The 16,589-nt window shown below is 44.5% G+C and overlaps 1 protein-coding gene across 2 annotated transcripts in view; it reads left to right on the plus strand.

The window, feature by feature from the left end:
- The window catches only part of TEX9 (testis expressed 9), a 138,528-nt gene that overhangs the window by 74,985 nt on the left and 46,954 nt on the right, over window positions 1-16,589 (plus strand). For both annotated transcript variants that reach the window (XM_077473878.1, XM_077473879.1), the window contains one exon: window positions 5,409-5,582. In XM_077473878.1, coding sequence (XP_077330004.1) covers window positions 5,409-5,582 — 174 coding nt within the window. The remainder of the gene's footprint in view (window positions 1-5,408; window positions 5,583-16,589) is intronic.

Below are 16,589 nucleotides of genomic sequence, written 5' to 3' on the forward strand. Positions count from 1 at the left end.
CGCTGCATTAGTGTCACTGGTGCCGCTAGGTAGCTAATTATTCTTTAGGCCGCGTACACACGCGGGGACTGTTCACTCAACTTTGTCCGTCAAACAGTTTCAGCGGACAGTCCGCTCAAAATTAGCATGGACGGACTTGGCCACACACGACGAACGAACAGTCCGCTGAAACCGTGCGCGATGACGTGAACGGCACGTACGACGGGACTAGAAAACGACGTCCTATACACTGCAATGCAAACTTTGGCGTGTAAATCCTTTCTGAGCATGCGCGGAACTTAGTTTGACGAACAAGCCTACACACGAGGGGACTGTTCGCTGAAACAAAGTTTCAGCGGACAGTTTTTCGGAATTTCCGAAAAACTTTGTTCAGCAGACTGTCCGCTGAAACTGTCCGCTGAAAGCCCACACACGAGCGGACTGTCCGCCGAAACACTGTTCAGCGGACAAAGTTGAGCGAACAGTCCCCGCGTGTGTACGCGGCCTTAGGTTCACCGCCAGGTTTTTATAGCGTTAGGTACCCCCATATACAACCTAATAACGGTTTTAACCCCCTGATTGCCCCTAGAGTTAACCCTTTCACCAGCGATCACCGTATAAGTGTCACTGGTGATGCTGGTTAGCCAGTTAGTTATTTAGGTTCCCCATCAGGTTTTTATATAGCATCAGGGACCCCCATATACTACCTAATAAAGGTTTTAACCCCCTGATTGCCCCCAGGTACCCCTTTCACCCCCTTTTGCCAGTGTCGCTAAGCGATCGTTTTTCTGATCGCTGCATTAGTGTCACTGGTGCCGCTAGGTAGCTAGTTATTTTTTAAGTTTACCACCAGGTTTTTATGGCGTTAGGTACCCCCATATACTACCTAATAAAGGTTTTAACCCCCCGATTGCCCCTAGTTAACCCTTTCACCAGTGATCACCGTATAAGTGTTACGGGTGACGCTGGTTAGTTAGTTTGCTTTTTATAGCATCAGGGCACCCACCATTTATTACCCAATAAAGGTTTAACCCCCTGATCACCCGGCGGGTGATATCAATTAGGTTTTAGGGTCAGATAGGGTCTGCGTCGCCCCAGGCAGCACTAGGTTTGTGCCAGTACCGCTAACACCCACGCGCAAAGCATACACCTCCCGTAGTGGTATAGTATCAGAACAGATCAATATCTGATCAGATCTATACTAGCGTCCCCAGCAGTTTAGGGTTCCAAAAAAACGCATTGTTAGCCCAGATACCTGCTAGCACCTGCGTTTTTCCCCTCCGCCCAGCCCACCCAAGTGCAGTATCGATCGATAACACTAAACACATAACTGCGAGCAGTGTTCACAGAGTCAGGCCTGATCCCTGCGATCGCTAACAGTTTTTTTTGTAGCGTTTTATATTTAAATCCTGAAGGCGGTGCTTGATTTTCAGGGTCCCGTACGTGACTAGGCTCCCAAAAAGTCCTCCACATGTGGTATCCCCGTACTCAGGAGAAGCAGCAGAATGTATTTTGGGGTATAATTTCACATATGCCCATAGCATTTGTGAGCAATATATCATTTAGTGACAACTTTGTGCAAAAAAAAAAAGTTTGTAATATTCCCGCAACTTGTGGCAAAATAAAAAATATTCCATGGACTCAACATGCCTCTCAGTAAATAGCTTAGGGTATCTACTTTCCAAAATGGGGTCATTTGGGGGAGTTTTGTGTTTGGCATATTATGGCCTTCGAAACTGTGACAGGTAGTGAGGAGTGAAATCAAAAATTTGCACCCTTAGAAATCCTGAAGGCGGTGATTGGTTTTCGGGGTGCCGTACGCGGCTAGACTCCCAAAAAGTTCCACACATGTGGTATCCCCATACTCAGGAGAAGCAGAAGCAGCAGAATATATTTTGGGGTGCAATTCCACACATAACTATGGCATGTGTGAGCAATATATCATTTAGTGACAACTTTTTGTAAACTTTTTTTTTTGTCATTATTCAATCACTTGGGACAAAAAAAAAAATTCAATGAGCTCAACATGCCTCTCAGCAATTTCCTTAGGGTGTCTACTTTCCAAAATGGGGTCATTTTGGGTCGGTTTGTACTGCCCTGCCATTTTAGCACCTCAAGAAATGAGATAGGCAGTCATAAATTAAAAGCTGTGTAAATTCCAGAAAATGTACTCTAGTTTGTAGACGCTATAACTTTTGCGCAAACCAATAAATATACGCTTATTGACATTTTTTTTTTTTACTAAAGACATGTGGCTGATTACATTTTGGCCTAAATTTGAGTTTATTCAATTTTTCCTATAACAAAAAGTAGAAAATATCTTTTTTTTTTTTTCAAAAATTTCCATTTATACCGTAAAAAAATAAAAATTGCAGAGGCAATCAAATACCATCAAAAGAAAGCTCTATTTGTGGGAAGAAAAGGATGCAAATTTTGCTTGGGTACAACATTGCATGACCGCGCAATTACCAGTTAAAGCAGTGCAGTGCCAAATTGTAAAAAGACCTCTGGTCCTTAGGCTGACAATTGGTCAGGGGCTTAAGTGGTTAAATTGTATTAGTTCTCCAAAGCATTATGTTTTTAAAAAAATTAGCCATAGAAAAAAATGCCACTTGAAAAGCAAATATCATACCCAGGTAGTAGGTAACCTATGCATATCAGGCTGCAAATACACAGATTTAATTACATGTTTTAGTTTTTTCCAGTTTGCAAAAGATCCAATTCCAAATTGTAAATGAAAACTGCAGAATTAGTGGTTAAAAACTGTCCATTCACACTAAACTAAGTTTCATAAGTTCAAAGCAAATATCTATAAACCCTGGGACTCTCTATTTATTAATTGGTGCATTTTTGGTTCATTTTATTTTTAAATTGTCTTTGAGGTAAAACCTTTGTTTACAGAGCATTGTATTGGAAATATTATACTGCTTTAAAAAACACAATGTGTATACTATAGTTATCATCCAATCATACACATCTCATGTGAGAAAACTGACCTTTATTTGGGATCTCTTCAGTCAAGATACAAATGGGGACAGATTTTAAAGTGGTTGTAAAATCTGGTAAATGTATGTGGGGGGGGCTTATCGGAATCCGGGAGCCCCCTTTAATAAGAGGGCCCCCAGATCCTGGCCCCCCCAACCTATGTGAATAAGTATGGGGTACATCGTACCCCTACCCATTCACCCGGGAGAAAGAAAGTCAATAGAAAAAACACACTAGGTTTTTAAAGTAGTTTATTAGGCAGCCCCGGGGGTCTCTTCCGTCTTCGGGGGGTCTCTTCCGACTACTCCGCTCTCTCCGGCCTCTTCTCCCACCCTCCGGCCTTCTCTGCTGGTCTCCGGCCTCTTCTCCCGCTCTCCGATTCTTCTCCCGCTATCTGATTCTTCTCCTGGGCTCCTCCGCTATCTTCTGCTCTTTTGCCACTCTTTTGCTAGCGGTGGCCCGGTGTCTTCCGTTGTCTTCTTCCCTCTTGTCTTCTTCCGATGTTGACACAAAGCTCTCTCCTGCTGTAATGCTGTGTACATGGTGCACAACGACTTATATAGGCATTGGGTCACCGGGTGATGTCAGCCGGTGACCCCGCCCCTTATGACGGCACAGTCCCAGCATGCCCCATGCGGTGACATCATAAGGGGCGGGGTCCCGAGGCATGCTGGGACTGTGCCATCATTAGGGGCAGGTTCACCGGGTGACATCACCCGGTGACCCTACCCCATGCCTATATAAGTCGTTGCTCACCGTGTACACACACAGCGGGAGAGAGCGTTGTGTCAACATCGGAAGAAGAGAAGAGGGAAGAAGAGGACAGAAGAGACCGGGCCACCGCTAGCAAAAGAGCGGCAAAAGAGCAGAAGATAGCAGAGGATCCCAGGAGAAGAATCGGAGAGCGGGAGAAGAATCGGAGAGCGGGAGAAGAATCGGAGAGCGGGAGAAGAATCGGAGAGTGGGAGAGAAGGCCGGAGAGCGGGAGAGAGTGGTGGAGCCGGAAGAGACCCATGGAGCTGCCTAATAAACTACTTTAAAAACCTGTCTAGTGTGTTTTTTTTTTTTTTATTGACTTTCTTTCCCCCAGGTAAATGGGAAGGGGTACGATGTACCCCATACTTATTCACATAGGGTGGGGGCCAGGATCTGGGGGCCCTCTTATTAAAGTGGGCTCCCGGATTCCGAATGAGCCCCGCCGCCCGCAGACCCCTACAACCAATGGCCAGGGTTGTTGGGAAGAGGCCCTTGTCCTCATCAACATGGGAAAAAGGTGCTTTGGGGTGGGGCCCCCAAAGCACCCACCCTCCATGTTGAGGGCATGCCTGGTACAGTTCAGGCAACGGGGCTCGCAAGGTGTTGATCTCGCCGATAAAAGCGACGAGATTGACTTCCTTTTCTAGTCCCGTCGTAACTCATCACGTTCAAAATGAATGGACTTTAGTCTGTGTGTGGGCAAGTCCATTCATTTGGGAGTCCGTCGTAACTCTGTTGAAAGTCCATCGGGAAGACCGGCGGACCTAGTCTGCTGGGAAGTCCGGTCATGTGTGGGCAAGTCTGTTCGTTCGGAAAGTCCGTCCGAGCTCCGCCAGAAGTCAGACCTAGTCTGCTGAAAAGTCCGGTCGTGTGTACGCCGCATGAGAACTACTAGTATTAGTTTGTACCTTGGAGCTATTGAGGAAGTCCCCCATTCTTCTCGACACTCTTCCTGCCAGATCCTTGAGAACTGCAGAATAAGAATAAGGAGGCTTCAGTATCTTGTAGGTTACTTCCCCAAGACCTCTTTTGTCCCTGGGGTTAAATGAAAATTACCTTTTGAACCTGATGGCAGAAGCCGTCATGACTGCCTGGAGGCTGATGCTCCTGGCACAGGAGAAGGAGCTTTAAAATGAAAATACATTTACCCCTTTTCTTAAATGGCAAAAGGGGTACTTTTTCCACTATAATTTCTTTGGATGTATTATCCGAAACATCCCCAAATAGCTGTTTCACAGCAAAAAGGAAGACTAGCCAGGAGCCTGAAGGATAGAATCTCTCATAGCAACTATTGCAAACATAAAGCTGCCAGATCCTGGGCCTGCTGAGCAGGATAACCTTGAACACCTGTTTAAATTGGTCTCTCAACGATTAACCAATTACTGTAAGCGCAGGCTGAGACACTCAATCTGCCATAGAAAAAAGTGTTTTTTTTAAAATAGGAATTCCAACTTATTATCCGTTGGATCACTAAGCATTTGAGCATTGTTTGCCAGACAAGTCAAACTTAAGCTAAAAGTTGTGCATTGTAGCTTGTAATGCATGTCTGGAGAGCTGAATTAGCACAGTATAGTGTTACAATCTTTAACCCCATTAACTGTTTTTTTTTTTCTATTAAATAATTATGTTGCTTATTGGCCACCATTAATGTTGTTGTTTTTTTTGTTTTGTTTTTATGTAATCAACAGGATGATGAAAATCGAACACTTCTGGCTCGTGTAAAAGAACTGGAGGAGGAACGTGTACGACTACAGAGAACAGCGAATGTACAGCAGACCCAAGCAGAGAAATATAAAGCTTTATCTGAGGAAGCAACTAAAAAAAATGATGGATTCCAACATCAAATTTTCTCACTAGAAAAGGTACAGTAACATTTAGTTGCACTTTTCTACAACACTAAGGCCGCGTACACACGGGCGGATTGTCTGTCCAACTTAGTCCGCTGAACCGTGTTTCAGCGGACAATCCGCTCGTGTGTGGGCTTCAGCGGACTTTTTCAGCGGACAATCTGACGAACAAAGTCTTTTACGGAATTTCCGTAAGACAGTCCGTTCAAACTTGGTTTTGTCCGTCCAAACTTGGTTTCAGCGGACAGTCCGCTCGTGTGTAGGCAAGTTGGACGGACTAAGTATGGCGCATGCTCAGAAAGGATTTACACGGCCGAAGGTTGCATTGCAGTGTATAGGACGTCGTTTTTCTAGTCCCGTCGTACGTGCTGTACACGTCATCACGCACGCTTTCAGCGGACTGTCTGCTCATCGTGTGTGGTCAAGTCCGTTCATGCAAATATTGAACGGATTGTCTGTCGGATTGTCTGACGAACTTAGTTGGGCAGACAATCCGCCCGTGTGTACGCGGCCTTAGTAAAATCAAAATATGGAAAAGCTCTATGTTCCAAGTGCAGTACCTATAACAACCAATTAGAATCCATCTTGTACTGGTCTGACTTCAGTAAAGTTCTGTGATGTACTACTCTTTGCATTTAGCATATTGCTTCCTTGCACTTCTTATTGAACACTCGAGTTACCAAAGAAATGACAGGACCACAAACTGGTAGTACTGGAGCCCTAGGGCTAACTTGATAAAATGTTGGTACACTGGAATAATGGAAACATGTAAGTATGCATCTTTGATGTCCACAAAAGCCAGAAGGTCTCCCTGATGAGAGAATGCAATGTCAGATCTGGTGGATTCAATCTGGTCCTGGACAATTCTCAGGCCAGTGTGTTCTTTCCCCAGAAGAAGCTTCAGATTTTCAGGTCTCAGGTTCTACCTCTTCAGTCCAGAAGCCATCTAACTCTCCATTTTTGCATGGGGGTCTTGGGATTTAACATAGCATCTTTTAAAGCAGATCCCTTTGCCAGTTTTCACTCCAGACCTCTGCAACAGAATGTTCTGTCATTGTGGGACAAGTCAGGCCTATTTCTGGTCAGGCTGATTCGTTGACACCAAGGATCTGGCTTGGTGGCTCAGGAGTCTAGAAGAGGAAGAAGGAGGGAAGTGCTTTCTTCCTGTCTCTTGGAAGATTTTTATAATGGACACCAGCAAGACTGACCTGGGGGGGTAGATTTAGTTGAAGAACACTCTTCTCCCAATAAACTTGAAACTTCAGGTGATTTTTATCCATTCAGTGTTGAACCTGCCTGTTGGAGGGTTATCCTATCTGGATTCAGTCTGAGATCCAGAACATGAACCATCATTAAGGAACAATAAGTCTCTGTGGCAAGAGAGGTAGAGCAGATCCTGTTCTGGGCAGATGTGCACATTCCAGCTTTGTCGGCTGTGTACATTTCAGGCATAGACAATTGACAGGTAGATTTCCATAGCCAGCAGCATCTGGACTCGAGAAAAATGTCTCTATACCCAGAGGTGTTCAAGGACCTGTGTCACAGGTTGGTGATATCTAATATGGACCTCCTGGCATCCAGGCACAGCAACAACCTGGACAGGTTTTTATCCAGGTCCAAGGATCCACTGGTGGAAGCAGCGACTCTGCAGGGACAGTTCACACTGATCTGTGTCTTTCTCCTGTAACTTCTTTTTGGCCTGCCCCACAGGATCAAGGCATACTGGTGATCCTCATTGTCTCAGATTGGCCCAAGCAGATGTCATACTCTAACCTGATAAGACAGTCTGTAGGCCCTGCCAAACTGCTAAGGGCTGATTTGCCATCTCACTCTACTGTTGCTGGTTTTAACAGCATATTGTAGCCGTTGAAGCCCAGGTTCGGAACGACAGAGGCATCTCCTAATCTGTGATTCCTATGATGCTCAAGGCTAATAGGGCCACTTCCTCCAAGATATATTTTTGGATATGAAAGATTAACATCACTTAGGTTAAGTCTGGGGCTTTTTTCCCCTAGGGGACTAATCTTCTTCCTCCTGCAGTTGCATCTGGACCAGCAATTGGCACCATCATCGATCAAGTCTCTGCTCTTTCCATTCTCTTCCAGGGACCATTAGCCTCTCACTCTTTTGGTTAAGACTTTTGTACAGGTTGGTGTCCCATGTGAAATCACCTATCTGTTCCCATGTGATCTGAATCTGGTTCCCTTTTAGAAGCCACTGTTTGAACCCATTAGAGACATTCCTCTCTACTCTCACTCACACAGCTTATTTGCTTGTAGACTTTGAGGGGAATGTCTCTTAAATCGAAAAAAGGCTTTTGGACCTCACATTTTTTTGTTTGTCAGTGATTTTAGGTGAGGATTAGGAACGGATTTTATGGCGAGTACAGTAATCCTATTTTGTCAGGAGGAAAATCATTTTATTAGAGTCCATTAACTGTATTTGCTACAAGTAGAAAAAAATAGTAATTGAGCATGTTTAAGTTATCAGCATGTCAAAGCTGAACTTGACCAAACCAGGGGAACACTATTCCCTTTAATGCCTCATAGACCTCCCCAGTTCGCTTCTCTGTACAGCACCCAGGAGCCTAAAAATGAATATGATAAAATATAACATGATGTTGTAATGGTCAGCATATAACACCCCTTCCTGCAGCTCCCTATTGCCACAAAAGATCGGTGCCAAAGATGGGATGCGGCTGGCAGAGCTAGCAACCAGGACGTTAATTGCATCTGGTTTTCAGTGTTCTGTTCTTAAAGCGCTTCTAAAGCCTAAACATTTTTTACCTTAATGCATTCCCTGTGTTTTTTTTTTACATGCTCACCAGTCAGCGTCTCTGATCACCACCATACCAGTCATATGGTGATGCTGTACTGCTCTGGCGACAGTGTAAAAAAAAAAGAAGTAATTTCTTCATTCAAAAAATTGTTGCAAAGAATTACAACTTTAAAAAGCTCACAGTGCCTCTTACTAAATACCTTGCACTGTCTACTTTCCAAAAAGGGCTCATTTGGAGGGTATTTGTGCTGTCTTGGTATTTTAGGACCTCGTGAAATTTAGAGTTTATAACCTTCCTACAGACTAAATATTATACTTTGATTCATTTACAAAATTATGTAACAGAGGCTTTTCTTTTTTAATTTTCTGGGTTTGACCAAAAGTATGTGCCTCAAAATTATGATAGGAATTTCATTTGGGTACAGTGTTGAATGACTGAGTAATTGTCATTCAAAGTATGACAGTGCTGAAAGCTGAAAATTGCCCCGGACAGCAAGGGGATGACAGTGTCGCTATTGAAGTGGTTAAACTCTTAAAGTATTCAAGCAGTGTTTTTCATGTGTTTTGTGTGGCATCTTTGCTGTGTGGTCGCTATGCACTGACCTTATTTGTTTGATCTGCATGCAGTGTACTGTTTGAGAAACCCATATAGTAGGCAAAATGATTTTCTTAAAGTAGTCCACTCCCTATATAACCCCTCCCACTACTGGGAGTACCTCCGTTTTTTCGCCAGTGTCTAAGATGTTGGTTACGAGTAAAGATGTGCTGTGCTGAGCTCCACTGGAGAAATCCTTACTGGGGCTAGCTATGCAGTTGGATCCATTCAGAGTGTCTTTTAGGTCAAATTGAATGGTACCCGGGCCTCGTGCCTGAAGAAACAAGGTTTTGCCTGTAAACGCTTATCTTTTTAGAGAGCTGGATCCCGGCATCCAGTAATTTTGGTATTAAAGCCATAAAGTTTTACTGGCGGGATGCTATTGCAGGTCCAGGATTGTGGGTTCCCGGAGGGTCCCCGGCTTCTGAAGGTTTGTTAACGGAACCCCCCGTGAAGGCAGAAGATTGGGTCTGTTGGTTTTACCATGTAAAGCCCTGCGACGGGAAAGGTAAGTGGAGTTTTCTAAGAAATTTTTGAATTTTCTTATGAAATGTCTCCTTTAGTTAGTAAATGTTGTCATGCCTATGTGTTACCACTGGGGGCTGTATGGAGCACATACCTTCTCATGCTTCCTCAAGTTATTACGCTGTGTCTGGAGCAGCAGGCTTCCTTTATTCTCCAGCCAGCAGCAGACCTCCCGTAAGTCTGGGTTTTTTTTCCTCTTCGCCAGACACCCCCCACCTGTGCTGTATTCTCTCCCTCTTCACATGGAAGAGCGTCAGGAGAAAAACGGGGGAAAAAAAAACAATCAGCACGCCGCCCTACTCGCGGTTTCTAGGCTCTCTCCTCGCCATTTCTTTCCATCACAGAACGATCCCGTAGGATCAGAGGCCCGCGCAAGAAAGCTCTTTTTTTTTTAGAAAAGAGGAGGGGGGCTGAAGGCGATAGAGGGGGAGTGGCTTAGCGCAGCGCGTGCGTCCTTCAACGTCCAGTGCAGGAATGTGTGTTTTTAAAGCACCATTATTGCTGCTGCGAGCTGACGGAGGGACACGAGCAAAGAGGGGCATGAAAGAGGTTTGGTGACACAGGCATTCCTTTTGACACATTTACTATTGCATCAGGCTGAGCATTAATAGCAGCGGCAGGGATGGACTATTGCTCAAGCAGTGGATGCCTTCCTTCTGGTAGTACCTCTGCTTTGTGCATCGGGCTATGGTCGGAAGGGGGGGTAAAACACCTCAAAAAGGGCTATAGAGGACTTCTACAGCCACAAGAGAGCCTAGAACCATCTCAAAAAAGATGGCATCCTCCCCGGTGAGTGATATGGCTGGTCAGAGTGAGCCATCAGGAATGTCGTGTGTTGCAGCTGCTCTTAACACTGCAGCCCCTGTGTATATTACTGAAGAGGTTTTTCCTCAACCATTTTAGGCTTGGAACAAATTTTGATGCCTTAATCACATCCCAGAGTGGAACTAAGCATAACAGGTCCCCTTCCATTCCCCAGGACCCTCAAACTGAGGAACAGGGGGCAAAAGATTCTCTCAGGGGACCAGGAAGAGGCTGATGACTCCTCTTCTGAAGGATACGGAAGGATCGGGTTCACAAGAAAGGTTGTTGGTACAATCTCTCACTGAATTGGTCCGCTCCATATTTTTGCTGCCAGTAGCGGAGTCAGGCGATGAGCCCACTTCTTGTTTGTGTTCAATAAAGCTCGCTTAACCACTTAAGGACCGCCGTATTGCCAATGTACGTCATTACAATGGCACAGGCAGGCACAAGCACGTACATGTACGTGCCTGCCTTCCAGCGGGTGGGGGGTCCGATCGGACCCCCTCCCGCTGGATACGGCAGTCCGTTTCCCTCCAGGAGCGATCCGTGATGAGGGGATGGCCGTTGGTTTCTGGCCACCCCCTCTCGATCGCTCCTGGCCAATGACGAACTTCCTCCCACTGTGTATTGTTTACACAGGAAGGAGGAAGTGATGTCATTCTCCTCGGGGGGCGGTCTTTTTGAACGGACTACGAGGAGAAGACTAAAAGTAAGTGCACCAAAACACTACACTGACACATAGGTACACATAGGTACACAAACCCCCCCGATCGCCCCCCGATCCCCCCCCCGCCCCCCCCTCCCCCCCCCAGTCACAGTGTCACTGATTGCATTGATCATTTCTTTACTGATCAATGCATTCAGTGTCAGTTGTAAAAGTAAAAACTGTCAGGGCATTTAGTGTTAGGTCCAGGGTAGCCCCCTATCACCCCCCAATAAAGATTTAACCCCCTGATTGCCCCTAGAGTTAACCCTTTCACCCCCTTTTGCCAGTGTCACTAAGCGATAATTTTTCTGATCGCTGCATCAGTGTCGCTAGTGTCGCTAGGTAGCTAGTTATTTTTTTAGGTTCACCGCCAGGTTTTTATATCGCTAGGTACCCCGATATACTACCCAATAATGGTTTTAACATCCTGATTGCCCCTAGTTAACCCTTTCACCCCCTTTTGCCAGTGTCACTAAGCGATCATTTTTCTGATTGCTGCATCAGTGTCGCTACTGTCGCTAGGTAGCTAGTTATTTTTTTAGGTTCACCGCCAGGTTTTTATAGCGCTAGGTACCCCGATATACTACCCAATAATGGTTTTAACATCCTGATTGCCCCTAGTTAACCCTTTCACCCCCTTTTGCCAGTGTCACTAAGCGATCATTTTTCTGATCGCTGCATCAGTGTCGCTACTGTCGCTAGGTAGCTAGTTATTTTTTTAGGTTCACCGCCAGGTTTTTATAGCGCTAGGTACCCCGATATACTACCCAATAATGGTTTTAACATCCTGATTGCCCCTAGTTAACCCTTTCACCCCCTTTTGCCAGTGTCACTAAGCGATCATTTTTCTGATCGCTGCATCAGTGTCGCTACTGTCGCTAGGTAGCTAGTTATTTTTTTAGGTTCTCCGCCAGGTTTTTATAGCGCTAGGTACCCCGATATACTACCCAATAATGGTTTTAACCCCATGATTGCCCCTAGTTAACCCTTTCACCAGCGATCACAGTATAAGTGTCACTGGTGACGCTGGTTAGCCAGTTAGTTATTTAGGTTCCCCGTCAGGTTTTTATATAGCGCCAGGGACCCCCATATACTACCTAATAAAAATTTGAACCCCCTGATTGCCCCCTAGTTAACCCTTTCACCACTGATCACCGTATAAGTGTTACGGGTGACTGGTTAGTTTGCTTTTTATAGCATCAGGGCACCCACCATTTATTACCCAATAAAGGTTTAACCCCCTGATCACCCGGCGGGTGATATCAATTAGGTTTTAGGGTCAGGGTCTGCGTCGCCCCAGGCAGCGCTAGGTTAGTGCCAGTACCGCTAACACCCACGCGCAAAGCATACACCTCCCGTAGTGGTATAGAATCTGAACAGATCAATATCTGATCTGATCAGATCTATATTAGAGTCCCCAGCAGTTCAGGGTTCCAAAAAAACGCATTGTTAGCGGGATCAGCCCAGATACCTGCTAGCACCTGCGTTTTGCCCCTCTGCCCAGCCCACCCAAGTGCAGTATCGATCGATCACTGTCACTTACAAAACACTAAACACATAACTGCAGCGATCGCAGAGTCAGGCCTGATCCCTGCGATCGCTAACAGTTTTTTTGGTAGCATTTTATATTTAAATCCGGAAGGCAGTGCTTGGTTTTCGGGGTCCCGTACGTGGCTAGGCTCCCAAAAAGTCCCCCACATGTGGTATCCCCGTACTCGGGAGAAGCAGCAGAATTTATTTTGGGGTGTAATTTGACTTCTGCCCATAGCATGTGTGAGCAATATATCATTTAGTGACAACTTTGTGCAAAAAAAAAAAGTTTGTAATATTCCCGGAACTTTTGGCAAAATATAAAATATTCCATGGACTCAACATGCCTCTCAGTAAATAGCTTGGGGTGTCTACTTTCCAAAATGGGGTCATTTTGGGAGGTTTTGTGCTATTTTGGCATTTTATGGCCTTCGAAACTGTGATAGGTAGTGAGGAGTTAAATCAAAAATTTGCACCCTTAGAAATCCTGAAGGTGGTGATTGGTTTTCGGGGTGCCGTGCGCGACTAGACTCCCAAAAAGTCCCACACATGTGGTATCCCCATACTCGGGAGAAGTAGCGGAATATATTTTGGGGTGCAATTCCACATATAACCATGGCATGTGTGAGCAATATATCATTTAGTGACAACTTTTTGTAAAAAAAAAAAATTTTTTTTATTTTTTGTCATTATTCAATCCCTTGGGACAAAAAAAAAATATTCAATGGTCTCAACATGGCCCTCAGCAAATAGCTTGGGGTGTCTACTTTCCAAAATGGGGTCATTTGGGGGGGTTTTGTGCCATCTTGGAATTTTATGGCCTTCAAAACTGTGATAGGTAGTGATAGGTAGTGAGGAGTAAAATAAAAAATGTATGCCCTTAGAAATCCTGAAGGCGGTGCTTGGATTTCGGGGTCCCGTACGCGGCTAGGCTCCCAAAAAGTCCCACACATGTGGTATTCCCGTACTCAGGAGAAGCAGCAGAATGTATTTTGGGGTGTCATTTCACATATGCCCATAGCATGTGTGAGCAATATATCATTTAGTGACAACTTTGTGCAAAAAAAAAAAAGTTTGTAATATTCCCGCAACTTGTGGCAAAATATAAAATATTCCATGGACTCAACATGCCTCTCAGTAAATAGCTTGGGGTGTCTTCTTTCCAAAATGGGGTCATTTTGGGGGGTTTTGTGCTATTTTGGCATTTTATGGCCTTCGAAACTGTGATAGGTAGTGAGGAGTTAAATCAAAAATTTGCACCCTTAGAAATCCTGAAGGTGGTGATTGGTTTTCGGGGTGCCGTGCGCGACTAGACTCCCAAAAAGTCCCACACATGTGGTATCCCCATACTCGGGAGAAGTAGCGGAATATATTTTGGGGTGCAATTCCACATATAACCATGGCATGTGTGAGCAATATATCATTTAGTGACAACTTTTTGTAAAAAAAATTTTTTATTTATTTTTTGTCATTATTCAATCCCTTAGGACAAAAAAATAAATATTCAATGGGCTCAACATACCCATCAGCAATTTCCTTGGGGTGTCTACTTTCCAAAATGGGGTCATTTGGGGGGGGGTTTGTACTGCCCTGCCATTTTAGCACCTCAAGAAATGAGATAGGCAGTCATAAATTAAAAGCTGTGTAAATTCCAGAAAATGTACTCTAGTTTGTAGACGCTATAACTTTTGCGCAAACCAAAAAATATACGCTTATTGACATTTTTTTTACTAAAGACATGTGGCTGAATAAATTTTGCCCTCAATGTATGACTAAAATTTAGTTTATTCGATTTTTCTTATAACAAAAAGAAGAAAATATCTTTTTTTTTCAAAATTTTCGCTCTTTTTCCATTTATATCGCAAAAAAAAAAAATCGCAGAGGCAATAAAATACCATCAAAAGAAAGCTCTATTTGTGGGAAGAAAAGGACGCAAATTTCGTTTGGGTGCAATATTGCATGACCGCGCAATTACCAGTTAAAGCAGCGCAGTGCGAAATTGGAAAAAGACCTCTGGTCCTTAAGGTGTTTATTGGTCCGGGGCTGAAGTGGTTAAACCAAAATACGGTTACCACAGTCAGCTGCCTGAAATACCTAGGTTGAATTCTCAACCTAGAGAAATCCTCCTTAAAACCGCCAAGGAGATTGCAGTACTTGGGTCTGATCATAGATACAGCTCAGAAGAGGGTGTTCTTGCCCCAGGCAAAGATCAGTTCCATAAGGGAACTGATTCAGGTGGTCAAAGCAAAAAAGAATCCTTCTATTCGACTTTGCATGAGATTGTTGGGAAAGATGGTGGCTTCATTCTAGGCCATTTCTTATGAGCAGTTTCATTAGAGACTGCTGCAAAACGGTATCCTGTCAACTTCGACAGGTTGATATCCAAGAATCTTCAAAAAGGAAAATCCTTCCTGCCAGTTACCTGGAAGGTGGTAACAACAGATGCCACCCTTCTGGGCTGGGGAGCAGTCCTGGAAGAAGCTTCTGTCCAAGGAAAAGGGTCTGAATCAGAAATGACCTTGCCCATCAATATTCTAGAGACTCGGGCAGCACGCCTAGGCCTGAAGGCCTGGACACTCAGATTATGAAATTATCCTGTCAGGATCCAATCTGACAATGCCACAACAGTGGTCTATATCAATTACCAAGGGGGCACGAGAAGTTGTGCGGCCCAGAGGGAGGTGAATCATATCCCATTCCTTGCCTATCGGCAGTCTTCATTCCAGGAATAAAATATTGGCAGGCGGACTACTTGAGTTGCCAACAGTTGTATCTGGGAGAATGGTCTCTTCGCCTCCATATCTTTCTGTCAATATGTCAAAGATGGGGATTTCCAGACATGGATCTGTTTGGGTCCAGGTTCAACAAAAAGATCAACAACTTTGTGTCAAGGACAAAGGATCAGCTGGCATGCGAAACAGATGCCTTGATTTTTCCATGGGATCAGTTTTCTCTGATCTATTCATTTCCTCCTGTTTTGCTGCTTCCGCACCTTCTTCGCAGGATCAAGCAGGAAGGAAAGGAGGTGATTCTTGTGGCCCAGGAGATCTTGGTATGCATAGATCTTAAAGATGGTGGTAGGGGACCCATGGACCCTACCACCACGGCCAGACCTTCTCTCACAAGGTCCGGTATTCCTACCCTACATCCTACCTTACAGACGCAAAATTTAACGGTTTGGCTATTGAGACCCATATTCTTAAAGACAGTGGGCTGTCAGGTTCAGTAGTTTCTACTTTGGTTAATGCTAGGAAGCCGGCCTTCAGAGTCATATATTATAGAGTCTGGAAGGCATATGTCCTAGTGTGAATCCAGGGGTTGGCACCCCAGGAAATATGTCATAGGTAGGATCCTTGAATTTCTACAGATGGGATTTAGAATAAAGCTGGCCTTGAGTACTATCAAAGGCCAGGTGTCGGCCTTATCTGTGTTTTTTCAACGACCACTTGCTTCACACTCTCTGGTTCGTAGCTTTATTCAGGGGGTAACATGGATTAATCCTCCAGTTAAGTCCCCCCTGAACCCTTGGGACTTGAATTTAGTCCTGTCGGCATTACAGAAATAGCCCTTTGAGCCAAAACGAGAAATTCCCTTGGTCCTTTTGATAAGGAAATTCATTTTTCTGGTTGCGATATCTTCTGCCAGAAGAGTGTCAGAGTTGGCTGCTCTTTCTTGTAAAGAGCCATATTTGATTATTCATAAGGATAGAGTTGTATTATGTCCTCATCCTAATTTCATACCAAAGGTAGTGTCAGGTTTTCATTTAAACCAGGATATTGTTCTGCCTTCATTTTTTCCAGAACCTTGTTCTGCGGAAGAAAGGTCACTACATTCTCTTGATGTGGGGAGAACAGTCAAGGTCTGTTTGAAGGTGACTGCTCAGATTCGTAAAACAGATGTTTTGCTTGTGTTGCCAGAAGGTCCTAAGAGAGGACAGGCAGCGTTGAACTCTACTATTTCTAAATGGATTCGTCAAGTGATTGTTTAAGCCTTTGGTTTAAAGAGGAAAATTCCACCTTTTCTTATTAAAGCGCACTCCACCAGGGCTGTTAGTACTTTCTGGGCAGTGCATCACCAAGCCTCC

Source organism: Lithobates pipiens, unplaced genomic scaffold, assembly GCF_037356315.1.
Source record: "Lithobates pipiens isolate NorthernLeopardFrog02 unplaced genomic scaffold, aLitPip1_a1.2 Scaffold_8, whole genome shotgun sequence".
NCBI lineage: Eukaryota > Metazoa > Chordata > Amphibia > Anura > Ranidae > Lithobates > Lithobates pipiens.